Source organism: Leptonotus elevatus, chromosome 18 (genome assembly GCF_054856555.1).
Source record: "Leptonotus elevatus isolate MCC_2025b chromosome 18, RoL_Lele_1.0, whole genome shotgun sequence".
In the NCBI taxonomy this organism is placed as follows: Eukaryota; Metazoa; Chordata; class Actinopteri; order Syngnathiformes; family Syngnathidae; genus Leptonotus; species Leptonotus elevatus.
In genome coordinates, this window is record NC_141256.1 from 8,393,236 (window position 1) to 8,421,052 (window position 27,817).

A 27,817-nucleotide genomic window follows, 5' to 3' on the forward strand; every position below is an offset into this window, starting at 1 on the left:
TTTTTTTACTTCTCTGGAAAATGCACACAGAAATGTTATATAAGCCTGGCAAATAACTGCATGTGCTCTCGATTTTGATGTTAAGTGCCCAAAAAAAAAAGAAATAAGCTAATCTCTATACAAACAGTACATGTACAAGACTTGCAACATTTAATCTCCGGCAGCATTTTCAAATCTTAACCATACTTTTTGTGAAAATGGCAATAGTGCAAAAAGAATGATCTAGAATTGGAACCTTCAAACTTAGGCACGAAGCAACATCACATATGAGAGCCTCTTCAAGGCTGTGACGTCTTCACAGCAAAATTGGCAACGTTAAGTCAACACCTACAGAGTTAAATGTAACACTTCAACAGTGTATAACTAAATATAGTTAAAACTCGGGGTGTTAAAAAAAAAATTGATTTGGCAATATCGCGATATTACAGCGCGCAATTCTCGAATCGATTCGATATGCGGCCGAATCGATGTTTAAACATCACTTTTTTTAATGTAAATATTCAACAAAACATCTTACTTGGGGTTAGGGTTCACACGTTAAGCATGGTAGAATGTTATATTAATGGAACATTAAGCCATAATATTTTATTTCAATGCTGCTCAAACAAAACGGATTGCAACAGATTGTTAAAAGCCTGAAGTTTCAGATAAATAATTTGTTCTACAAATCTTACAGTGTATATGTTTACTGATTAGTATTTTCTAAATGTGAGTTTAAAAAAAAAAAAATCTCAATAATCAATTTATAGTGATTCGTATCGGGATTAATCGAATCGTGACCGATGAATCGTGATATGGATCGAATCGCCTGGTACTCGGCAGTTCACACCCCAAGTTAAAACACTTTTGAAAGCGTTATTAACCCAAGGTGACCAACTCTGTAAAATAACACCTACTCTGGACATCATTTAACTCTGAAAATGTTAAAATTACACTTAAGGGGTTCAATCAACTCCCTAAAATATAACCCAGAAATTTCAACACTGCAGTTTTTGCTGTGTTGGTCTTGAATGTCACAAATGCTCAGAGAATAAATAATGCACTCTAAAAACAGTTGTGTCAAAAGTAACCCAATTGTGGATAAAAAAAATGGGCCGATCCACTTTATGGGTCAATTTGACCCAACTTTCTGGGTTGTTCTATACAAAATGACCCAATTTTTTGACAAAGGATCTGACCAATATTTTTACGAGTTGTTTTACATTAATAGACCCATTTTTTGACTCAAAGTTGGGTCAAATTGACCCAAGTAGAGGATTGGTACATATCTGACCCATAGTTGGGTTGTTTTTGACCCAACTGGTTTTAGAGTGTGTGTGGCTACGAGAATAAAGTCATATGGTTATGACCAAAAAAAAATGACACTATTATGAGCAAAACATCATAATGTTCGGAGAATAGTACATCTTATGAAGATCCTCTTCAATGTGCACCATGTTTCATCCTTATTCGAGTTCTCAGTGAGGCCCTGATCCCCCTTCATATAAAACCAGTCAAATACTAAATCCAAGTCTTTAGTGAAGAAGCACCCCCCAGTCTCTTCAGTCCTGGTCCGAAGCACAAAGGTAATATGAGGCGGAGGGTGTGACATCACGAGGGTGGCTCTGCAAAAGATACACGCAGTTAAAGCTCAACGCAAAATTTCGGTCATCGCTCAAATGTACCTTTTTGTTCTACTGTCTCAGTGGTTTCGGACTTCAGCTTCTGGCGTAATGTTTCAAGTGTCTTCAAGGGAATAAAGCCGGGGTTGTTCTCCATGTAGTTTAGAACGTAAAGGTCAGCGTCAACCAAGGTGAAGCGGTGGCCAAAAACTACAAGTCAAGAAATAAAATACATTAGTTAGTGGTGCAACGGATCACAAATGTCTCGGATCGGATCAGCAAAAAAGAAAAAAAAAGAAAAGCTAAATACTTAGTCTTCATTTATTTGGAAAAACACTTTTTCCCATTAATTCAAAAAATATATATCAAAATTTCTAATATAGCCCTTTAGGATTTAAAAACACAACTTTAAGTGCAATATGAGGCAGAATTTTGTATTTTTTTTTTTTACATGTGTAATATAAAGTATTAATGGCTTAAAGTTGTATTCCTAAAATATTAACGGCTATGTTTTACATTTTGAGTTGAATATTGTTTTTTTTAATAGGCAAAAGTGTTTTATAAAATACAGGAAGTTCTATTTTTTTATATATATATATTTTTTATATATATATTTTATATATATATATATATATATATATATTTTTTATTATTCTGAAAATACCTCAAAGTGCAATTTAAGGTACCAGTACCAGCTGTCAAACTCACTTACAGCTACCAGCCAGATACTCGTTGGTCATGCTAACAGCTAGCCACTAGCCACTTACCTCGTAGACTTCTGCCATATCATACGATGACGGCGTCATTAATTAGCGGTTTCTTAGCGCTTGAATACGAGTTTGAGATAGCGTTGTGTGTTGATGTTGGTCGCAACTACAATGTCGATCAAAACTGCGATAAAGAAAGCTGAAACGTCTAAAAGGGAAGTCAAGCTAGCCGTCGCGCCACAACGTGGGCCAACTTCAAAGTAAAAGTGTGCATTGCCGTCAATGTAACACTGCATTTGGCATACTTTATTTTGAAGTTAGAGTATGTTTCAATTTCTTTCACATCTCAGAATGGTGTCCATTGTGAATGCGCACTGTTGTTGTTGTTTTTCCATCCCCACCATCCAAACCGCGGATCGCGCGCGATCCGAACCATGGGGCCTGATCCGAACCGACCTCAGATCAATGATGATCTGTTGCACCGTTAACGTCACTAGGTTTTATTGGTAGAGCGCCCTCGAGTGGACGTCTTTGGGAACGTACCTTTGACGTCTTTCGCCGTCATTGGCAGTGAAAGATTTAAAATAGGCACTCACCTTGCAAAACGGATCCAATTGAGAAATCTGACGGTGAGTAGAAGTCGGGATTGTCCACAGACGTGTCCGGCTTGGGAACACGTGTCCTTTTCAAGAACTGTCCGCCCTTGAAACCGGAGTTGTGCTTGGGATTCTCGTAAATACTGACGCTGTCGTCGGACAGGTAATATGACAAAATGAAAAGTCGTTCCGCGTCTTTGCGTCTCTGGGCCTCGGGTGCGCTCTTGGGCGTCACCAGTCGGGCGCTGTAACGCAGCACTTTGTGTTCGTTCTCCAGCATTTTCACCACGTTCTTTCTGGGAGGTAAGGGGAGTAGAGATAAACAACTCTGGAGAGAATCTTCCAGCGATCCGAAGCCATTGTAGGGAGGAATCTCCTGGAAATGTGGCGAAAAAAAAAAAAACATGGATCAGAAGCGCTTTTATACAACGAAGCTGTTTTGGGATCGTAGTTTGTGACGTTTTGGTGGTACTCCTGCTCGGACGTGATCCTCTTGCAAATACCACATGATTACTATAAATTAGGGGTGTCACGATGAATCGAAAACTTTATATCTGTTCTAAATGTACAATATTAATATTTGTTTTTAAGTTTTCACACTCTTATAAATATAAAAGTGGAAAAAATGTAATTGTATTAGTGATTGATACAGTACACAAAAACTTATTTTTTTTACAGTACAGTACATCTTCAATTTGATTAATTATTAGGAAATTACACTCTAAAAAGAGAAATGCTGAACCAATTTAAGATGACAAATTCAATTGTTGACCAACTTTTTAAAAAATTGCTTCAAGTGGTATCACACAATTAAATTAATTAATCCAAAGTGAATATCTTAAGTTTAATGTTCATTAAACTTAAGATATTCACTTTCGATTAATTCAATCGTGTGTTACCACTTGAAGCGATTTTTTTTTAAGTTGGTCAACAATTCAGTTTTTAAACTTAAGCTGATTTAACAATTTTCTTTTTAGAGTGTAATTTCATAAGAATTGAGTTAAAATTTAAAATTAAATATTATGAAGTTATCATTAATTATAGACAAAATATCTCCTTATTGTTGAAAATGGCTCAATGAGTCAAGTATCTCTTTAACATAAAAGTGAGAGAAAAAAAGTTAAACTAATAGAAGTTGGCTTTTAGTCATTGATATCGCAATTTCATAAGATTCATAAAATTGAGTTTAAATTAAAAATGCACTGTATGATATTAATTTGTGCTGAGGTCATTTTTCTGCCACTAGATGGCATACTTGCATTTGTAAGACATTGGTGACAGCTCAATGCATTTTTCTTTTCATATTAAGAGCTATCTAATCTTTAACATGAAGTAACTTGTGAAATTCTGCACATTTTTAAAATTGTACAATACAACTTTGACCCCATTCTCCACAAATATATACATTATTAAGTTTATTACTGCTAAATTTTGACGAGGACGTGTCTGCTGTGTTGCGACTGGAAGGTAGTAAGGCGCGTCATTAATCGCGCGTTAAAATAATTAGTGGCGTTATAGGAACTTGAAATTAACACACTAATTTCGACACCCCTACTATAAATCTCACCTTTTTCATGCCCTCAAACTTGCCCATCTTCTTGGGTACTTCGATGCTTCTGATTTCGATCTCGGGGTGGTGTGCTTGGTAGTATTCTTTGGTGAAGCCGTCGCAGTCGTACAGCAGGAAACGCCGTCCCAATATTGTCATCATTTCGCCGACTTGGAAGTCTTGCGGGGAGAAGAACTCTTCCACTTCCTCAACCGTATCCTCCATAACACAGCTCGGGAAGTTCTCTGGAAAGACAAAAGACGGCAAGCTAAGATGAAGCTATAACTTGGGGCATTGTTTCGGTTTGATACTGCATTTGAACACACTGTCCAGAATCAAAATCCGCTTCATGGGCCAAGTTGTTTGTAAAAACGCAATTTGTCTACGGTAGTATGAACCACTCAAGTATGTCAATAAAAAAAAAAAAGAACATTGAGGACATGACACATAAGTTAAGGTGACCAAATGTCCTCTTTTGCCGGGTACATGTTTTTTTTTTCTTGAAAAAAATAAAATAAAAGGTATATATATATTAAAAAAAATAAGTAGTCAGCAGTTCATGTACCCCACATACAGTCCTGAGCTGCATTTGTGGTCCAGCAGCTTAGTTTACTGGTAAGGCTCTACACACACAAACCAGATGGCACAGGTTCAATCCCCTCCTTCCCCATAAAATTTTTTAATAAAATAAAAACAAATTTAAAATTTAAAAAAAGGTTGATCATGAGAACAAGAACACTTAGAACATTAAGTCATTATTTAGTGTTTTGTCAAGTAAGACTTCAAAAGAGTTTTTGTTGTTTTATTTTCTACCCATACAGAGAAGGCATGCGTTAAAATAGTTATAATGCATGGCATCTTTAAGTGAGCGTTGAATATTGTTTAAGTATTTCATGTCCTCGTTTTTGGAAATCAAAATATGGTCACCCTAACTTAAGTGCAGGGACTTTTTACATAATGCAAGTGTGCCATTGGTGCTGTAGTGCCAAAAAACAACAGCTGCAAGTGATGCGGAGAATCGTCACACAATTTAATCGATAATCAAATTGATCGACAAGTATTTTCATAAGCGAGTAATCGTTTGGAACCATTTCTTTATTTGAAATTGTCCAAATCCTGATTTCAGCATATCAACAGTATTTGTTCACTGATTTCTGTAGTCCTTCATAAAAGAGGACTATCTTCTGTGTTTAATCTAGATAAGACATTTGCAAATATCTGTTTTTACTTTGGGAAACAATGATCACCCCCCCTTTTTTAAACTAATTTGCTCCCAAAAACGTATAAATACGTTCAATTTTAAATGTTTTAGGTTTCCCAGAGACGTATTTATACGTTTCATGTTATTATTTTTTAATGCTAGAGCATATAGGCTTTGATGCAGCCTCTCAACTACAGAGAATGGTTGAAGAAATGGTAGTTATTACAGAAACGGCCAGCAGGTGGCGGCAGAGTATAAGAGATCAACCAGGGCCATGTTGCAAACAGCTCGTTTTGCCAGTGTTTTCAATAGGTTTGTGAATAATGAGGAAACTTAACTATATTCTAATGCTAATTGCCGCAAAACTAAAACAGATAGAAATATACTTTTTTTTCCTGATAGAAGAAGAGACTCTAATCTTTCTTTTGGTAGGTTCCATGATTTTATAGCAATAGAACACAATATTCTGTGGGCTTTGCAGAATCAGTCAAAATCCAGTAAAACAGGCGGGAGCGAAGGGGGTTGCTTCAGTAAAAATGGCTGGGAGTCAATGAGTTAAAATCACTATACGAATATGAAGTACGACGTAAACATCAATAACTGGTTAAAAAACAGTAATCATAGAAAAAAATGCTTTTGTAATACATTTTAATGCAAAATTTAAATGAATTCTATTAGTCAATTAATTGAATAATCGATTTATATTAATCAATCCTAAAAATGTTCGATAGTGACAGCACTCATTTATATGACCAGTATTGCAGTAATTATCATTACATTAATTTAGCAGTTTTTCATATTTCGCATAGTACTTCTCCAGAAAAATAACCCAACTATGGGTCAAAAATGGACCGATCCTCTACTTGGGTCAAGAAATGGGGGCTTTCAGTATAAAACAACTGATAAATATTGGTCAGATCTTTTACTCGAGTCAAAAAATTGCATCATTTTGTATAAAATCCAGAAACTCAAATTGACCCATAACCCATAATTGATCCATAATTGGGCTACTTTTGACACAACTGTTTTTAGTGTGCGAGCTAAACGGAACCGCTTTTCGGACACGTGACGTTAGCATCTTCGTCTTACCGTGACCCGCCTTCATTTTCTTGGGTATCCTCAGCCGCTGCATCATCACCGGGAAAGGATAGCGTCCGCTGTTGGGCTTGTGGTCCTCCTTGATCTCCACCGTGTCGTCCACCAGGAAGTAGTGGATGGTAACGGGCAAGATTTCGCCCAGCTCAGACTCAGAATCGTCCCACAGGGCAAAGTAACGCAGTACCTGAGGGGAAATGTTTACGGTGAACTCCTGTTCATCATAGAGGACATGTATATGTACCTTCCGATCCATGTGTAGAAACTGATATCTGCTGTCGAATTCTGAGGGTGTCGTGTAGGTCGGCGGAGGTTTGTACCGCCCCTGGAGGTAAACATCTGCCGGCATTTCCTCAGGCGCATTGAGAATAATTCCCTGACGCTCCATAAAGTCCTACGGATCAAGTAGACGGGAGGTCACGGTTGCATATCCATACACCGGAGATGCCGATACCCGCGGCGTACAGAGGTGGCAAATCCAGGTACAGAAAGTAAAAACCCTGCCACCGTTTGGCTTTAGCCCCTGATGCTAGCTAGCTAGGTAGCTAGCTAGCTCCCTAGCAGGTAAACAAGCACCATGGGAGCTAGCTAGGGGCCAAGCTAGCTAGCACCTGAAACCCCGACCACAATTTGGCTTTAGCCCCTGATGCTAGCTAGCTAGCTCCCCAGCAGGTAAACAAGCACCGAGGGAGCTAGCTAGGGACCTAGCTAGCTAGCATCTGAAAGTAAAAACCCTGTCACAATTTCCCTTTAGCCGCTGATGCTAGCTAGCTCCCTAGCAGGCATATGAGCACCATAGGAGCTAGCTAGCTAGCTAGCACCTGAAAGTAAAAACCCTGCCAGTTTGGCTTTAGCTCCTGATGTTAGCTGGCTAGCAAGCTAGTTCCCTATCAGGTAAACCAAGCACCATGGGAGCTAGCTAGGGAGCATGCTAGCTAGCACCTGAAAGTAAAAACCCTACCACAATTTGGCTTAAGCCCCTGATACTAGCTAGCTAGCCTCCTAGCAGGTAAACAAGCACCATGGGGGCTAGCTAGGAACCCAGCTAGCTAGCACCTGAAAGTAAAAACCCTGCCACAATTTCCCTTTAGCCCCTGATGCTAGTTAGCTAGCTAGCTAGCTCCTTAGCAGGTAAACGAGCACCATGGGAGCTAGCTAGGGAGCTTGCTAGCTCGCACATGAAAGTAAAAACCCTGCCACAATTTCCCTTTAGCCCCTGATGTTAACTAGCTAGCTCCCTAGTAGGTAGTGATGAGTTATTAACATTGGTTTTTAGTTTTAATTTATATTTTAGCCGTTTTGGATTTAGTTGACTCAGTGTAGGCTCAATGAATTGTATTCTTGTCTGTGTTACTTTCATGAGAAAGAGCAACGGGTTTGTCTATTCATTCGTTATCTAATGGGAGGGCCGGTCTCTGCTGTGTCGGAAGGGAGTCAGGCTTATTATTATTGTATTTTTTCTAATCTGATTTATACCCATGGGAACAGATTCTCTTGTATTCGCTGAGTTGTGGCCGGGTGTGTTGTGGGCTGATGGGAGGAGACTTCTAGTCTCCCACTTTTCTGAATAAGTATTGATGCCCCACGTCGGACGAGACAGACAACCTGATAGAACACGGCTTCAGTGTCATCAGCCTTTTGTCCTCAGAAGCTTCTGATAATTATTTACCTTTGCAAAGGGACTTCTTCACCAGGATCTCACCATTCAGTTAATTGAACACGCAAAGAGTACAATACTTAATATTGTCTACTCTAACAAATGGTGACCTCCGACGCTGAATTATAACGAATGGTCTCCTCCGTTGAACCAAACGGATGGTGTTATTCTGACGTGGAACAAGCTGCGGCGTTTACGGACGGGCGGAACTTCTAGGCCTAAATAAATAAAGTACGGTAAGTGGAGACTTTAATCCACGTAGGGAGGTTCTGTCTGTTTGGGTCCGCTGCAGCTGGTTTTTCGTCTTCCAAATTGTCTAAATTTTAAATGAGATCTGTGTGAACAAGTTATAGTTTGATGTCGTTAGAGAGTTGATAATTCCGACGATATTGAACTAAACACGTCGTGGAGTGGTGCATTTTAAAGTGACGTGAATGCAGACTCAAAGAGATGAAGCTTTTTTTGTACAGGAAGAAATAGCGGTTAATTTTTTGATTTGTTTTGTTTTTCGTCACGCTATGAAGAATCCTTAGACCATAATATATATTGAAGATTATGGTATGCGCTCTGCTTTTTTAGCAGTTTGGCCGATTGGGGACTAATATCGATATTTGCTCATGACTCTTATTGAGAACGTCCATTTACACGTAATATGTTTTTTGAAAAAGCGCCTGTTTGAAATTGAACAGTATTGAGGGGTCCAGGTTGATTACAGCGATAATTGGATTTTGTATCACTGTATTTGCAATCGAGAGATTACGTGATTTAGTTTAAATTTTGGCGCTTCTACAATATGTAGTTTTGAGGTCAGGATTCCCGTTTGAATTCCTTTTGTTCCACGGTTGAGTTCGTCAGCGCGTGACAATTTCTTTAAAAAATAAGCGCCTTGCAAAAATTTTGCAATATATGGAGAACAGTTTAGCTCAACGGGATTGGGTAACCGCTGTGTATAAACGAGAGGTCACGTGATTCTTATGTGTGTCTGTGTGTGGCCATATGTGTTAACATATTGAACTATTAATACTAAAAGTGAGACGTCACTGTATTGAAACCGAAAGTAAAAATAGCCTATAAACAAAATGGAGGCGATTTCGACCCGGATACAGAATGGTTTGTCCTTAATGCGCTTCCGGTTCAGCGGAAAAATAAAAGCGTCGATGAACAATGAAAAAATGAACTATGGATCGATTGTATGAAAAGCTTTCGCTGGACAAAATGGTATGTCAGACTTTTGTATTTTCTTTGTTGGTAATGATGTAGTGGCTGAATTTGATGCTAAAATGACTCCAGCATTTGTGGAGCAGTTTACGGGTGGTTTGTTCGAAGTTAACCCGTTTACTGAAATTACCGTACAAAACTGCGGTTTAAATGCTATAAGATTTGTAGACGACGAATTGATAGAATAACACCGTTTATTATTTTATAATGACTAAAGAGTGTGTGCGTATGCATTTGAGTGTGTGACCTGGCTTTTGAAAGGTGGGGGTTTGGGAGTGAGAAATGTGCATATGGGGATTTTGTTTGTTTTTCTTCAATATTTTAACTAAGTTTGGTGTTGTTTTGTGTGAGATGTGACTGTTGTGATAGTGGCGTTTGTTTTATTAATGGGAATGGGATAAAATAGGTTTTGCGATTTATAATGTTAAGATCCCCCCCCCCCCCCCGTTTCTAGGTTAGAAAAAAAGGTGGGGGCTGTGCGTTGGAGCATAATGTGTCCTCGTAATGGGATTTTTTCTTTGTCAAAATGGTAAGAGAGGAATGATAAACAATATAAAATAAGTAATAGTATTTGAAAGATATTGTTGAGTTTTTGAAAAAAGGATATTAAATTAGTGTTTTATTTTTTTTATTTTTTTTTTAGTGACTGAGCTAATAGTCTTTACACTTTAATGATTGATGACGATGGTTAATTTGTTAACTTTCCCTTTTCGGGACAAATGAATAAAGTGTAATGATAAAATAATGGCATTTTGTTTGAGCTATGTTGAGTTGATATAATTATGCCTACATCTGTACAGCTGTGGCTGGAAGTAAGATAGTTGAATAAGGAGTTATGAATGTTTTTGAAATTGACATAATGATAATGATTTTTAATATTTGTTTTTTCTCTGAGTGTGTCATTTCAGAAACTGATGTTTGAGTTCCAAGGCAGATGAGGGTTTGATGGCCTTCACTGATTACAAACTGCGAACGGGATGCGCCCCAGCTGCTTATACGTTGTATTTGCAAGTATGGCTAGTAGCTATTTGAAGGGGTATTGAAAAAAATAAAAAAAATAAAGAGGCTGTGTTTTTTTTTTTTTTTACGAAACATTTTTAAGAAAACAGGAAGTGAACTATCTTGCTATAATCCCACATCCTCAATCTGGCATTTTTAATGCATTGCATCAACGAGTGTGCATTTTTTGGTCAGGTGAGCTCTCAGAAAGACTATGTGTCATCGAGTCCGCCATTGCAGACAGCAATTTCCAACGTTTGGATGTACGTGACAAAGAGTCAAAGAGCTTCGCGCCGCAGCACAAGTCTTTCTCCTCCTGTGCCTACAGACAGTCGTAATGCTCAAATTCCTCAATGCCCAGTGACTGTGTATACGCCTCATTCCAGTGACTTCTCCCCTATGGCTGTTTTGCATCCAGAGGAAATCTAAATGCCTGCTCTGAACATTGCTGCCACAGCAGCCGCCCTGCTGGCCAGGACTGAACATTGACAACAGCTGCCGTCCTGCCTTCTGCTGGGGGACTGGACTAAGAAAGTTGGTGGTCGGAATGGGATGTGATCCTTGTTCAGAGATGTGCTGCACGGTGTATGCAGGGCATTTTTAATGTGTTGAGTGGGGAGCTGTGATCTATAGCAAGATATTTCAGGAAATTGAAAACGACATATGTAAATTTGAGATGAGGGATTGAGAAAATTTATTTCAATCTATAGCCTACTAAATTGTTGCCTATATTTTTGGGATAATCAGTTTCTGAATTGGTACAATGGGAATTTTATTAATATGATATGATACGATATACTTTTATTTTCCCCGTGAGGAACTTTTTTGGACTTCGTCCAGCTGCAGCTACAGTATAAAATAAATAATAGAATAAAATGAGTGGTAACAAGTAAAAGACTAACTAAGAGTTTGATGGTTAAAATTTTTTTTTCTCACAGCACTGTGATTTATGAATCCCAGAAATATTTAGTGTGCTGTGTATTTTTATGAGCCCCGCTAATATGTAAAGGATTAGCAGTTTGAAGATAATTTTTAGTTTGATTAAATCAAGGAAATGGTAGATATTTGTGAATTTTGTGTGATTTTATCCTCAGCCCCACTAATCTGTAAAAGAGGTGAGGTTGATTGGCAGTTTAAGTAATTTTCGGGACTCTAGGAGAATTAGAGTAATATGGTTACCTCTATTTTTTATGGCCCCAAAGTCATCATATATTTGTGTCTTAAATTGTATCTGCTTATGCTGTTTTATAGTGTTTTGTAGCTCTTTTGTTTATCTCATAGCCTGATTTAGAGGGTTGAGTTATTTATGACGTCTTTTGAGTTATGAGGTCTGTTTTATCCTCCCTTTATCTTGACGTGTTTGAAAAAATCAGTGGATCTTTGTCAAATGAGGGAGTTTATGTTTAAGAAATTAACCAATGTAGACGAGTTAGAAAATTAAAATTAAACTTAAAAACAAAATTAAAAAGGTTGTGGGGTATCGGCCTACACTCCAATTGGCAGGATGAGTTTGAATGGGATAATTCACAGTTTGAATATGAAGAAATCTACCAGAGGAAATCGATCGCAAAGTAAGTCTGAAGAAAGAGGACAATAATGCATATTCGCCGAATGAAGGTAATTATATTATATTATATCTTTTATCTCAGAATCACATTTGAAAAATGTAATGTTTGGAGCCCAGTGTTTGCAAAAGAGTATAGATAATATGAATATATGTGAGCTTTTTCCAGGATCATCAGGATTCGGCCGATCATGGGATTCTGGGAAGAGAATATATGATATGAAAGGCAAAGTTATGCAAATTTAGAACAAATTTATTCGTGGTAAAAAATTACCTATTATTGAACAAAACCTATTTGAAAAATAAATATTTACAAGCTCTGTCTTATATTAATGAATGAGCGAATGTCATTCAACTCAATCAAAGGCTGGGCTCTATTTTAATGTCACAAAAATAGATATTTTCCTGTTCCAACAGCACAGGACCTACGGATCTTAACCAAATAAGATTTACTAATCCCAACTAACAAAAACTATCAGGGTTTTTCCTCCAAATAAAATTTATGTGAGTTTATGAGAAACTAAAAATGAAAAGTTTCTGCACTCAGGAGAACGGCCCCAGGGGGTTGGTGAGGAAATCTTGTGCAGTTCTCTGCACAGAAAGAAGGATGGAGAAATTCCACATCTGGTCTACAAGGCTTCCGGAGACGTGCCAGGCTCGGCTATCTCATCAACTGATGATCATCAATCTTATCACCTCCGACCTGGAAGCCACGTCAGCTGACCCAGTGTTCGTTCTGGAGCGGCCGTTTCGACATCATTCGACACCGTTTGAGGACATCAGTCAACGGATCAAGTCAAGTGCCTTTTCTTGGGCAATCATTCCACGAAGAGTCACATTTTCGGGCAGAATAATCCCGGTGACAAATCGAAGAATTTGGGTAGTCTACCCCAGATTCTTAAAGAAGAGAAAGAACTATTGCGTCACTTTTTTCATTCAGCAAAACTTCATCACAAGATGGCTTCAAAGAACACATATTCGTCTGCCGATACATTGCGACACTTTTTAATGAACAACATTTTATGTTAAGCCTCACATATGCTATGCTTATTCCACTAAAAATCTTTTAAATGTATCAAATTGTTTTTTAATGTCATATGATTGCTAAACTACCTCCTCTTTTGCTAAAGGGATGTTTTAAGGATAATTATTTTTACCACACAACCATTGAAAAAAAAATATGTTTTAATGTGTTGAGCTCTCAAGAGCTCAAATGAGGGAATGATGAGTTATTAACATTGTTTTTTAGTTTTAATTTATATTTTAGCCGTTTTGGATTTAGTTGACTCAGTGTAGGCTCAATAAATTGTATTCTTGTCTGTGTTACTTTCATGAGAAAGAGCAACGGGTTTGTCTATTCATTCGTTATCTAATGGGAGGGCCGGTCTCTGCTGTGTCGGAAGGGAGTCAGGCTTATTATTATTGTATTTTTTCTAATCTGATTTATACCCATGGGAACAGATTCTCTTGTATTCGCTGAGTTGTGGCCGGGTGTGTTGTGGGCTGATGGGAGGAGACTTCTAGTCTCCCACTTTTCTGAATAAGTATTGATGCCCCACGTCGGACGAGACAGACAACCTGATAGAACACGGCTTCAGTGTCATCAGCCTTTTGTCCTCAGAAGCTTCTGATAATTATTTACCTTTGCAAAGGGACTTCTTCACCAGGATCTCACCATTCAGTTAATTGAACACGCAAAGAGTACAATACTTAATATTGTCTACTCTAACAAATGGTGACCTCCGACGCTGAATTATAACGAATGGTCTCCTCCGTTGAACCAAACGGATGGTGTTATTCTGACGTGGAACAAGCTGCGGCGTTTACGGACGGGCGGAACTTCTAGGCCTAAATAAATAAAGTACGGTAAGTGGAGACTTTAATCCACGTAGGGAGGTTCTGTCTGTTTGGGTCCGCTGCAGCTGGTTTTTCGTCTTCCAAATTGTCTAAATTTTAAATGAGATCTGTGTGAACAAGTTATAGTTTGATGTCGTTAGAGAGTTGATAATTCCGACGATATTGAACTAAACACGTCGTGGAGTGGTGCATTTTAAAGTGACGTGAATGCAGACTCAAAGAGATGAAGCTTTTTTTGTACAGGAAGAAATAGCGGTTAATTTTTTGATTTGTTTTGTTTTTCGTCACGCTATGAAGAATCCTTAGACCATAATATATATTGAAGATTATGGTATGCGCTCTGCTTTTTTAGCAGTTTGGCCGATTGGGGACTAATATCGATATTTGCTCATGACTCTTATTGAGAACGTCCATTTACACGTAATATGTTTTTTGAAAAAGCGCCTGTTTGAAATTGAACAGTATTGAGGGGTCCAGGTTGATTACAGCGATAATTGGATTTTGTATCACTGTATTTGCAATCGAGAGATTACGTGATTTAGTTTAAATTTTGGCGCTTCTACAATATGTAGTTTTGAGGTCAGGATTCCCGTTTGAATTCCTTTTGTTCCACGGTTGAGTTCGTCAGCGCGTGACAATTTCTTTAAAAAATAAGCGCCTTGCAAAAATTTTGCAATATATGGAGAACAGTTTAGCTCAACGGGATTGGGTAACCGCTGTGTATAAACGAGAGGTCACGTGATTCTTATGTGTGTCTGTGTGTGGCCATATGTGTTAACATATTGAACTATTAATACTAAAAGTGAGACGTCACTGTATTGAAACCGAAAGTAAAAATAGCCTATAAACAAAATGGAGGCGATTTCGACCCGGATACAGAATGGTTTGTCCTTAATGCGCTTCCGGTTCAGCGGAAAAATAAAAGCGTCGATGAACAATGAAAAAATGAACTATGGATCGATTGTATGAAAAGCTTTCGCTGGACAAAATGGTATGTCAGACTTTTGTATTTTCTTTGTTGGTAATGATGTAGTGGCTGAATTTGATGCTAAAATGACTCCAGCATTTGTGGAGCAGTTTACGGGTGGTTTGTTCGAAGTTAACCCGTTTACTGAAATTACCGTACAAAACTGCGGTTTAAATGCTATAAGATTTGTAGACGACGAATTGATAGAATAACACCGTTTATTATTTTATAATGACTAAAGAGTGTGTGCGTATGCATTTGAGTGTGTGACCTGGCTTTTGAAAGGTGGGGGTTTGGGAGTGAGAAATGTGCATATGGGGATTTTGTTTGTTTTTCTTCAATATTTTAACTAAGTTTGGTGTTGTTTTGTGTGAGATGTGACTGTTGTGATAGTGGCGTTTGTTTTATTAATGGGAATGGGATAAAATAGGTTTTGCGATTTATAATGTTAAGATCCCCCCCCCCCCCCCGTTTCTAGGTTAGAAAAAAAGGTGGGGGCTGTGCGTTGGAGCATAATGTGTCCTCGTAATGGGATTTTTTCTTTGTCAAAATGGTAAGAGAGGAATGATAAACAATATAAAATAAGTAATAGTATTTGAAAGATATTGTTGAGTTTTTGAAAAAAGGATATTAAATTAGTGTTTTATTTTTTTTATTTTTTTTTTAGTGACTGAGCTAATAGTCTTTACACTTTAATGATTGATGACGATGGTTAATTTGTTAACTTTCCCTTTTCGGGACAAATGAATAAAGTGTAATGATAAAATAATGGCATTTTGTTTGAGCTATGTTGAGTTGATATAATTATGCCTACATCTGTACAGCTGTGGCTGGAAGTAAGATAGTTGAATAAGGAGTTATGAATGTTTTTGAAATTGACATAATGATAATGATTTTTAATATTTGTTTTTTCTCTGAGTGTGTCATTTCAGAAACTGATGTTTGAGTTCCAAGGCAGATGAGGGTTTGATGGCCTTCACTGATTACAAACTGCGAACGGGATGCGCCCCAGCTGCTTATACGTTGTATTTGCAAGTATGGCTAGTAGCTATTTGAAGGGGTATTGAAAAAAATAAAAAAAATAAAGAGGCTGTGTTTTTTTTTTTTTTTACGAAACATTTTTAAGAAAACAGGAAGTGAACTATCTTGCTATAATCCCACATCCTCAATCTGGCATTTTTAATGCATTGCATCAACGAGTGTGCATTTTTTGGTCAGGTGAGCTCTCAGAAAGACTATGTGTCATCGAGTCCGCCATTGCAGACAGCAATTTCCAACGTTTGGATGTACGTGACAAAGAGTCAAAGAGCTTCGCGCCGCAGCACAAGTCTTTCTCCTCCTGTGCCTACAGACAGTCGTAATGCTCAAATTCCTCAATGCCCAGTGACTGTGTATACGCCTCATTCCAGTGACTTCTCCCCTATGGCTGTTTTGCATCCAGAGGAAATCTAAATGCCTGCTCTGAACATTGCTGCCACAGCAGCCGCCCTGCTGGCCAGGACTGAACATTGACAACAGCTGCCGTCCTGCCTTCTGCTGGGGGACTGGACTAAGAAAGTTGGTGGTCGGAATGGGATGTGATCCTTGTTCAGAGATGTGCTGCACGGTGTATGCAGGGCATTTTTAATGTGTTGAGTGGGGAGCTGTGATCTATAGCAAGATATTTCAGGAAATTGAAAACGACATATGTAAATTTGAGATGAGGGATTGAGAAAATTTATTTCAATCTATAGCCTACTAAATTGTTGCCTATATTTTTGGGATAATCAGTTTCTGAATTGGTACAATGGGAATTTTATTAATATGATATGATACGATATACTTTTATTTTCCCCGTGAGGAACTTTTTTGGACTTCGTCCAGCTGCAGCTACAGTATAAAATAAATAATAGAATAAAATGAGTGGTAACAAGTAAAAGACTAACTAAGAGTTTGATGGTTAAAATTTTTTTTTCTCACAGCACTGTGATTTATGAATCCCAGAAATATTTAGTGTGCTGTGTATTTTTATGAGCCCCGCTAATATGTAAAGGATTAGCAGTTTGAAGATAATTTTTAGTTTGATTAAATCAAGGAAATGGTAGATATTTGTGAATTTTGTGTGATTTTATCCTCAGCCCCACTAATCTGTAAAAGAGGTGAGGTTGATTGGCAGTTTAAGTAATTTTCGGGACTCTAGGAGAATTAGAGTAATATGGTTACCTCTATTTTTTATGGCCCCAAAGTCATCATATATTTGTGTCTTAAATTGTATCTGCTTATGCTGTTTTATAGTGTTTTGTAGCTCTTTTGTTTATCTCATAGCCTGATTTAGAGGGTTGAGTTATTTATGACGTCTTTTGAGTTATGAGGTCTGTTTTATCCTCCCTTTATCTTGACGTGTTTGAAAAAATCAGTGGATCTTTGTCAAATGAGGGAGTTTATGTTTAAGAAATTAACCAATGTAGACGAGTTAGAAAATTAAAATTAAACTTAAAAACAAAATTAAAAAGGTTGTGGGGTATCGGCCTACACTCCAATTGGCAGGATGAGTTTGAATGGGATAATTCACAGTTTGAATATGAAGAAATCTACCAGAGGAAATCGATCGCAAAGTAAGTCTGAAGAAAGAGGACAATAATGCATATTCGCCGAATGAAGGTAATTATATTATATTATATCTTTTATCTCAGAATCACATTTGAAAAATGTAATGTTTGGAGCCCAGTGTTTGCAAAAGAGTATAGATAATATGAATATATGTGAGCTTTTTCCAGGATCATCAGGATTCGGCCGATCATGGGATTCTGGGAAGAGAATATATGATATGAAAGGCAAAGTTATGCAAATTTAGAACAAATTTATTCGTGGTAAAAAATTACCTATTATTGAACAAAACCTATTTGAAAAATAAATATTTACAAGCTCTGTCTTATATTAATGAATGAGCGAATGTCATTCAACTCAATCAAAGGCTGGGCTCTATTTTAATGTCACAAAAATAGATATTTTCCTGTTCCAACAGCACAGGACCTACGGATCTTAACCAAATAAGATTTACTAATCCCAACTAACAAAAACTATCAGGGTTTTTCCTCCAAATAAAATTTATGTGAGTTTATGAGAAACTAAAAATGAAAAGTTTCTGCACTCAGGAGAACGGCCCCAGGGGGTTGGTGAGGAAATCTTGTGCAGTTCTCTGCACAGAAAGAAGGATGGAGAAATTCCACATCTGGTCTACAAGGCTTCCGGAGACGTGCCAGGCTCGGCTATCTCATCAACTGATGATCATCAATCTTATCACCTCCGACCTGGAAGCCACGTCAGCTGACCCAGTGTTCGTTCTGGAGCGGCCGTTTCGACATCATTCGACACCGTTTGAGGACATCAGTCAACGGATCAAGTCAAGTGCCTTTTCTTGGGCAATCATTCCACGAAGAGTCACATTTTCGGGCAGAATAATCCCGGTGACAAATCGAAGAATTTGGGTAGTCTACCCCAGATTCTTAAAGAAGAGAAAGAACTATTGCGTCACTTTTTTCATTCAGCAAAACTTCATCACAAGATGGCTTCAAAGAACACATATTCGTCTGCCGATACATTGCGACACTTTTTAATGAACAACATTTTATGTTAAGCCTCACATATGCTATGCTTATTCCACTAAAAATCTTTTAAATGTATCAAATTGTTTTTTAATGTCATATGATTGCTAAACTACCTCCTCTTTTGCTAAAGGGATGTTTTAAGGATAATTATTTTTACCACACAACCATTGAAAAAAAAATATGTTTTAATGTGTTGAGCTCTCAAGAGCTCAAATGAGGGAATGATGAGTTATTAACATTGTTTTTTAGTTTTAATTTATATTTTAGCCGTTTTGGATTTAGTTGACTCAGTGTAGGCTCAATAAATTGTATTCTTGTCTGTGTTACTTTCATGAGAAAGAGCAACGGGTTTGTCTATTCATTCGTTATCTAATGGGAGGGCCGGTCTCTGCTGTGTCGGAAGGGAGTCAGGCTTATTATTATTGTATTTTTTCTAATCTGATTTATACCCATGGGAACAGATTCTCTTGTATTCGCTGAGTTGTGGCCGGGTGTGTTGTGGGCTGATGGGAGGAGACTTCTAGTCTCCCACTTTTCTGAATAAGTATTGATGCCCCACGTCGGACGAGACAGACAACCTGATAGAACACGGCTTCAGTGTCATCAGCCTTTTGTCCTCAGAAGCTTCTGATAATTATTTACCTTTGCAAAGGGACTTCTTCACCAGGATCTCACCATTCAGTTAATTGAACACGCAAAGAGTACAATACTTAATATTGTCTACTCTAACAGTAGACAAAAACCATGAGAGCTAGCTAGCTAGCACCTGGGGCTAAAGCCAAACTGTGGCAGGGTTTTTCCCTTTCTGGACCTGGATTTGCCATCTGTGGCGGTGTCGTTGTAGTACCTTGGTGAAGGCATCGCACTGCGCAATGTGGTACTTCACACCGTACACTTCCAGGTCAATGCAGAGGTTGAGGTCTTTCCAGTGGTAATACTTCCCAGAATCCCGCTTGGGCAGACATTGGCGTTTGATGCGCTGGCCCTGCAGGATCCCGGAATTGGGCACCCAGGGCTCGGAGATGCTCATGCTGTCGTCTTCCAGGTAGTAGTAAATGACCACGTGACGGACGCAGCTCTTCTCAAAGCGACTGTTGATGATTTGCTCCTTAAAATACGCTTTGAAGCAAAGCACCTGCAAGGAAAGACGTGGAGATTATAGTGAGAGAAGATTGCACACTAGACGACAACTGTGTGCTACTAGTATGAGGGACATTCTAAAATTCTACTAGTTACTAGGGACCACTTCACTAGTAGCACACAGATGTTAACCGGTGCAGAAATTTGCCTCACTGATAAAAGTTATCCTAATTGTCGATTAATCTATTGGTAAATTGATGAATTTGATTTTAAAACAAGATTGTGTAAGTTACGCCCCTTTATTTAAAAACAGGACATTATTTCAAATTGACAGGGCAGTAACTGAATTCATTTGTGCATTTTCTGCTCTGTTTAGTCCATAATATGTCAAAAAAAAGCAGAAAAAAGGTTGATCATAGTTTTTTTTAAGTGAAGTAGATGTTTGCAAATGTATCGTTTTGATTCAAAAATTGGGATAGGCGAGTACCGACATTAGGTATTGGATTGGTATCCAATACCAGCCGTATTTTAAGGTATTGGATACTCATGGAGGCTGCAGATACCCGATGCAGATACTTAAGGCCGATTAAGCCCTCCTCTGCAGTAGTTGGCGCTATATCTGCGCATCATCATCTACGTCAGAAAGAAAAGTCTTTGTTCACAATTCTTTGTTTTTCATTGTGTTAAATATACTGTATGCCAAAAGTAGTAGAAGTATTGGATCTCAGTATCAGTGTCAACAGTGAATATTCCTGCTGGTATCGGTCTAAAAAAAAAGTGGTATCGGACATCTCTATTCAAAACAAAGGTAATCAATTTGCTCCCATGGAGGACTACCAGAGTCTGAGAAGGTTTAGTGTTGAGAAGCTGAAATTCAGAGGATTTAGAAGAAGAAGAAAGTCTCAATACAAATAATTATCGATTAATTTGATATTCGATTCATTGTCGATTAATCATTGCACCTCAATGTACAATATTGAATAAATGCTTAGTAGTGTTGCTAGAGCAGCATAGTACAGGCATGTGATTTGACCAAAGTGAAATTATCTGAAAATTTAGCCGGGGGTCTGGGGGCCGCGGGCACTCAGCTAGGTCCAGAGCTCATGGGTTTTCCGTGTTTTTGAGTACTTTCAATGCACTCAGATGACAAAGAAATAGACAAAACAACAGCATAAATTTTCAATGTATATTGAACTATCCCATATAAAATTGCAGTTTTAGTCAACTCAAAATCAGTCACATTCAAAAACATTGGACTGCCTTTGCTTTTAAAAACTATCACTGAGAATATCATCATATATATTTACCATGCAATAAATCATTTAATCAATCATTCTTAATTTAATACATAATGCATAACAAAAACATAAAATACCTCATGCAGCAAGGTCTGGTAAAAACACAATCATGCATTCGGATTGACTAAGATCATCTCTGTAACTGCATACATCAAGATAGTCAACATATTGAAACCTGAAAAGTGCAAACATGCAGCATTCATTTGAGTTTGTGTCAATGATTAACCATGTTAAATATTTATGACCATTTTTATTACGTTATAATATTTTCGAAAATTTGATTTCGATTAATTTGAAACGTTTACCACCGACCTCAAAATTCACGACTCTGTCAGCAACTGGTACAGGTTCACGTCTCTCTATTACCGCTTCCGATTGTGATGTCAATAAGGGATGGAGGCCGTAAAGTTTTGGAGTTTTCGTTCGGGCACCGAAACTTCCAGCGATGGAATAATTTGTTGTTCTTGACTGGAGTTCTTTCACGTGTGTTTTGCTCTTTGCGTGACTTTCAAGAGCTTTGAAACCTCTCCCACCATCGTCAATGGAATCATGGCACCAAATGCAAAGCGCTTTCCCAGCACGATCGATCTTCCGAATAAAGTCACTGAACAAATTCGTCACAGTCTTCTTTCCAACATTTGTAGATATATCCTTCTCTAACCAGTCCCATCGAAACTTGTTTTTTACGATCTTGTCAATTTCCTTAACTCGCGGAGCATCTTTGCGTTCGATCACGGATATTTCTTTAAACACCCGGCAAAAACGTCTGAGAAATGAACAATGGCATACTCCTGTGCCTTTATAACAAGCGCGTTTATTGGTCAACAAACAATGGCATACGCCTATGCCTTTATAACAAGCGCTCTTATTGGTCAACACGGAGACTTCCGCCAATCGCAAGATCGGTTTCATTTCAGTTGCGGAAACACTAAAACGGAATGCTGTAGAGAGACGAAATCGGATTTTTTTTTTGGGGGGGAGATAAAAAAAAAGCGGAATTCCGCGAATTAGCGGAAAAATCACATGCCTGATAGTAGTTTATAGGGGTAGGAATCTTTGAATGTCTCACGATTCGATTCAGATTTTTTTGGGGTCTGCGATTCGATTAAGAAAGATTATTGATTCAAAATTACTTGATTGACAATGATTTTTGCTTCAATCTATAGATGTGCAAGGAATCGTAATGATCTACTCCAGTCTGACTCGCTAATGCTAATTAGCGCGCTACTTTTATCACTCAAAAGAACGACTCCACGCTGAACCCCCCCCCCCAAACTTTTATTGGAATAACTTGATCGTGACTTTTTCCTTCTACTCTCTAATGTGGCTACAACTTAACAGTGTATTAGACCGCGTGGAACCACACTGCCCCTCAGTGGCCAAACCGAGTACAACATGAACAGCGCTCCCAATAAAGGCACACACAGACAAAGGCAAGACAGTAAAATCGATTTTGGGACATTTGAAATTTATTCTGAATCGTACTAAATGAGAATCAATTTTTTGGCACACCCCTAGTAGTTTACCAGTAAGATTTAATTGCTTACTAGTAGGCCAATACAAGACCGTCGTTCTACTAGTGCGCTGAATTATGAGAACAAAGAGCATACAAGTTTATCCTTAAGATGGACGTGAAATATATCAAATAAATGCTCAGTCGTCTTATTATACACAACAGAAATTTTAATTGACTCTACCTTTTTGTCAAGAGTGACATAAGCTGGGATGAAAGCCTGAGGTTCCGCGTGGGTGGGCGCTGGCGCTGAGTGGTAGGACAAATTCACCAAGTCTTTTATGTACTTAGTGTCAAAGGAGCCGTAAGTGAAGTCCGGCATGTCGCCGGACATGCCGCTGAGCTCCTCGTGCATCATCTGCTGCGTTAAGAGAGGCTCCAGCCCGATGCCCAACTTGGGCGGGTGGGCCAGCGCCAGGCCTCGGCAGTAGGACAAAGTCTGCGGGCGATGAAAGGCTGTTTTCTGGAATGAGAAATGAGACATGCTAATAAAATGTCAGCTATGTGAAGCACACACTACTGATAAAATGACTGCAATTCTCCATCCATTTTCTGGACCAATTATCATTGTGAACCACAACGCTACCAACGTTACACTTTCTGTGACTGCTAACCACTAATACTGTACTAGAATTGCGGCCCTTCTCCCCACCAGGTTTCCAAGAGCAATGTGAACCACTACACTACAAACGACCCTCAGCAGAAAATGTTTTTATGATGGGGGAAATCAGCTGATTACGACGCCGTATTAGGGCCACGTAGAAATATATATTTTTTAGAGGGCGGGGGCAATATTGCGAGAAAAAAACTTGAACATTTGCACTTTATAAATTCGCAAATTTCCGTGTTTTTTTTCTTTCTTTTCTTGTTTTTAAAAATTGCGACTTTATATAGTGGCAGATTTGCGAGAAAAGAACTCAGAAACATACGAGAAATACACGTAGCGTAGCTATAGTCTAATGTGAGGATTCGTTTGTGGTTAATGGGACACTGTTTATAAAATGAAAAGGCAGGATGGAGACGGATTAATTCTTAAATTAAAACTTTACTCGTCATTCACCGCAGCCAGAGCGACAACACTTCCTGATCCCCTACCAGCTGACTACCACTATCCAATCAGATGCCAGCATACCACAGATAAGTGAATGACGATGAGCAGCAGATTCGACACATCAATTTAGATACTTGTACAATAACAACAAAACTAAAAATGTGTAAATAATAATTCTGGAAACATAAATGTACAAGTAAATATACATTTTAACTTAAACGCTTGATGGTCCGGGTGTGGACCTGCGCAAAGCGAGGCGTCTTTGTCGCTGGTCAGTGGCTGTACACAACAGTTCAAAGAACGAATGCTTAAGATCATATGGCTAATCTATGCTAAAGCAATTACTATCTCCTTATTTGGAAACCCGACCGAAAAGTATTGGCACAAACAGTCAAGTAGTACGCTACGTGTATTTCTCGTAAGTTTTTGAGTTTTTTTCTTGCAAATTTGCGAGTTTATAAAGTGGCAAATTTGCGATACGTGGCCCTAATACGCCGTCGTAGCTGATGTCACATTCACTTACAAAAGCATTTTGTTAGCCGGATTGCAATTGCATACATATTTAGCCCATGCAAGTGGTCTGATTTGCACTCACCTTTTTCAGGCATGTGAAATATTAAAACACTGTGCATTCGTAGAGCAAAACTGCAATGCAACAATAATATGTAGTATATGTGGTTAGAATCGTCATTATATTATAAAATCGAAGACTGTACAATTAAACAATTACCAATTTAACAATCTTGTAAAAGAATAGTGCAAGAGTACACGGAATGATGTCTTAAAACGGGTCACACTGGTTTGAAATGTTACAAAATATAAGTGTAAAAGTCTGCTTACCGATACATCCTGGAAAGAGAAGCCCGGCAAGAACGGCAAGCCGTTGTTGTCCAACTTGCGTGCCATTGTTGCTTCGAGTGGCCGAGCGATATAATAGTCGTGTTTACATTTAATGACACGATTTTGTTGTTATTTTTATGCAGTTTATCGCAACGACATTAAACGACGTGAAGTCGCTTTTATTTTGTTCGTTTCCGGGATGTGACTTCTGTGAATATTGGAACAGCCTTCCTTTGCTAGCACAAATTTTGTGTTAAAAGAAGTCAGTCCATCACTGTTGTGTGTCCAAAACAAAGATGATGTCATTGTCAGACTGGGAGGAGAAACTGAGCTTCGGGGCCACGCCTTAGAGGATTTAAGACGTTTATTTCAAACATGGCAATACTACTTATAGAAAGTTGACGTTAGCCCCACAAGCAAGCTCACCGTCACCTTTTGCGTGACGTCACCAAACGTCACGTTAGCTAGCAAATTATCAAATAAATAGGAATAGAAACTGCATTTATTACACAATATGTTATAAATACTGTCCGTATTTTCAAGAGGACGTATTATTTGACCCATTGCCGTTATATAACTTGTATCCATGGAAACGGCAACAAAAATAATATCATTAAAATAAAAAATAAACTATGAATACATACATGAAAACAATATTGATAAAACCACATTGGCAAAAGAAATGAAGTGCTTTTATTTGAAGGAGTTTGTGTCGTCTTTTGCAGGGTGTGGAGCCAATGGTTGACCACCAAGGGGCGAGCAAGACCAAATAAAGAAGCTGGCTGGGACTACACGACAGTACAGTATTGCGTTGCACGAGGTCATCAGAAGCGTCTCTACTGATTTCATTTCTTCTTCAATCTTCATACCTTTCATTAGACCAGGCGTGTCAAACATACGGCCCGAAGGCCAGAACCTCCCCGTTTGGCGGTCCAATCTGGCAGTTAAAATGAACGGTTGTTAATTTTGTCCACTGGAGGGCGCATTGACAACCACTTAAAGGACATCAGAAATTTGGTTGTTACTCAAGATTTGATGAAAAAAAAAGAGCTCATTTTTGTTAATACATTTCAGATAACGCTGCAATATAATAAATGTCAATAGTTTCAGAATGTACTTGTAATTATTTATACTGATCTGGCCCACTTGAGATGAAATTTGGGTGAAAGTGGCCCCTGAATTAAAATGAGTCTTAACACACCTGCCTTAGACTCACTTTTTTTTGTATTTTTTTTTGTTCTTACTATTTATGTTATCCCCATGTCTGTGCAGCATGTAAATTATGTGTGTGTGAATGGTTGTTTGTCAACTGTGAAGATACATGACAGAGATGGATGGATGAAAAATATCAGATGTGATATTTTTGAACATTTTATTCCAAACACAGAAATAATTTCTTGATCTTGCGTTTGTCAGCTATCGCAGTGTTCATGTTGAAATGAAAACAAGAAATGTTCTAAAAATGATACAGCTTAGACAGGCTGTCCCAATGTGGGTGACCCTAATATGTCCTGCGTGCGATCCGTTACCTCTCAAGTAAAAAAACAAACAAACAAAATATTTCAGAAACATAATTGTCATTTCTACACTTGAATTCAGAGAAGCACAAACAGAACTAGATTGTAAATAGCTTATATTAATATGGGCAATGTGATTTGAAATCTTATCTCGCAAGTGATGGATGTTTCCAGATATGAGTCTTGTTTCACTTTTGCAGAAGCAACTGAAAACAGCCAAAACAAAACACACTCTCAATGATTTGGTATTTCTAGTCATCAGATCTGTGAGAGACCTCGTAGCTTTAAAAGGCACTGCACTGTGAGTTCCACATACTGTATCAAAAATAAGCTTAAATCACTAAAAACCTCTTTGAGGCTCTCTGTATGAGATTTTCTCTCTTTAAATGCCAATGTACAGGATTAAAAAGGGCTGGAGACCCCCGCCCCCCACCCCCCCTTTGAAGGCAAAACCAAACATAGACACTGTAGGATTGTATCCCTGAGGCGCCGGACAACCTTTGCCAAGTATAAAAATATCTCATAATTAAACCATACGTGAGAACAAAAGTACACAAAAATCAATAAACTATTAAATAGTATAAAATAGATTTCATAAAGGTTGAGGGGGAAAAACAGGAAATATCTTATGGTTTTGTAAAAGGCAGCATCCTCTGAGGAAAAAGATTGTCCTGTACACTTTTTGCTGGCTAAAGATCAGAGGTTGCAAATCCAGCTCCAGAAAGTAAAAGCACGGCCACAGTTTGAATTTAGCCCTAGGTGCTAGCTAGCGAGCTCCCTAGCTAGATCCTCGGGTGCTCGGTTACCTGCAAGGGAACTAGCTAGCTAGCACAAGGGGCTAAAACCAAACTCCAGGTGTTAGCTAGCAAGCTCCCTAGTTAGCTCCTCGGGTGCCCGGTTACCTGCTAGGGAGCTAGCTAGCTAGCACAAGGGGCTAAAGCCAATCTCCAGGTGTTAGCTAGCAAGCTTCCTAGTTAGCTCCTCGGGTACCCGGTTACCTGCTAGGGAGCTAGCTAGCACAAGGGGCTAAAGCCAAACTGTGGCAGGGTTTTTACTTTCTGGACCTGGATTTGGCATCTGTGCTGAAGATCCAAGTGTTGCAGCTGCCTGATGCCTCGCTCCTTTAATCACCGTGAAGTCTCCGCAGACCTGTACGGGTCCGAGCAAGCTAAAAACTGTAGCGTCCCACTTCAAACAAAGGACTCCTGAGGTCACAGGTGAGGCCGTTTAGCCTTTCACCCCCTCTGCTTCTCAGTCGGAAGCGCTCCTCCAGATGGGGTAAAACTTACGATACCCAAAGGAGAAGGCTTAATGACCTCGGAGTCTGCAGTGCGCTCTTGTTGGTTGACAGGTGCGAGCCACACCACGTCTTGTTCAAGTAAGCGTTCCGTCCAAAGCGGTGGTCAGTAATACCGATTGAGACTCCGCGTTCCGGGGACGTCGGGCTGCCCGTTCATCCAGATCTCCCTGATGATGCGCTCCCTCTCCTCCAGCCTCTGCGCTCGCTCCAGCTCCTCGGCCGACGTGAACACGTTCATGTTGAGCGTGCGCTCGAAGCGCCGGTGGCGTCGCGCCGACAGGTCCGAGTTGGCGTCCCAGTCCGAGTCGGAGTCGCTGGAGTCCGACGACGAGTCGGCGGGGCGCGTTCGTTTCTTGGCGGCCGGCTGCCGGCGGGGCTGGCAGTCGGTGCGACAGGAGATCTGGACCACCAGCGCGAATAGGGTGAGGAAGAGGCCCAGACAGACGCCGCAGACGAAGAAGAGAGCCGCCCTCTCTGGGTGGTCTGGTGTAGAATGGAAAGATAACGACCACAAAAGTGAGTGATGGATGACAGTTACTACAATAATTGCTCCCCTTTGTTTCATATCAAACATTTGACTCTCTGGTTCGCTTGATATATCGCTGTCTTATGACTTGGCT

General features: G+C 39.0%; 2 protein-coding genes and 1 long non-coding RNA gene across 5 annotated transcripts in view; 1 reads left to right on the top strand and 2 right to left on the bottom strand.

Moving 5' to 3' along the window:
* Window positions 1-19: 19 nt before the first annotated feature.
* Window positions 20-24,612, bottom strand: efhc1 (EF-hand domain (C-terminal) containing 1). Of its 2 annotated transcripts, none has more exons than XM_086061340.1 (9): window positions 24,381-24,612; window positions 22,674-22,952; window positions 19,446-19,733; window positions 6,994-7,143; window positions 6,744-6,936; window positions 4,472-4,698; window positions 2,905-3,280; window positions 1,665-1,811; window positions 20-1,604 (listed from the first exon to the last, which is right to left on the bottom strand). In XM_086061340.1, the coding sequence occupies exons 1-9, from the start codon at window positions 24,444-24,446 to the stop codon at window positions 1,591-1,593; spliced, it is 1,740 nt and encodes a 579-aa protein (XP_085917466.1). In that variant the 5' UTR covers window positions 24,447-24,612; the 3' UTR covers window positions 20-1,590. The 2 variants fall into 2 exon arrangements, with proteins under 2 accessions (XP_085917466.1, XP_085917467.1); XM_086061341.1 differs by lacking the exon at window positions 24,381-24,612 and adding an exon at window positions 23,539-23,570.
* Window positions 23,818-25,580, top strand: LOC147158458 (uncharacterized). The gene is made up of 2 exons (XR_015090864.1): window positions 23,818-23,958; window positions 25,106-25,580. It is a non-coding gene; the product is annotated as an uncharacterized LOC147158458 (long non-coding RNA).
* A 755-nt stretch (window positions 25,581-26,335) lies between these two features.
* Window positions 26,336-27,817, bottom strand: part of eva1aa (eva-1 homolog A, regulator of programmed cell death a) — a 66,318-nt gene continuing 64,836 nt past the window's right edge. For both annotated transcript variants that reach the window (XM_086061146.1, XM_086061147.1), the window contains exon 8: window positions 26,336-27,680. In XM_086061146.1, coding sequence (XP_085917272.1) covers window positions 27,301-27,680 — 380 coding nt within the window. In that variant the 3' untranslated portion in view covers window positions 26,336-27,300. The remainder of the gene's footprint in view (window positions 27,681-27,817) is intronic.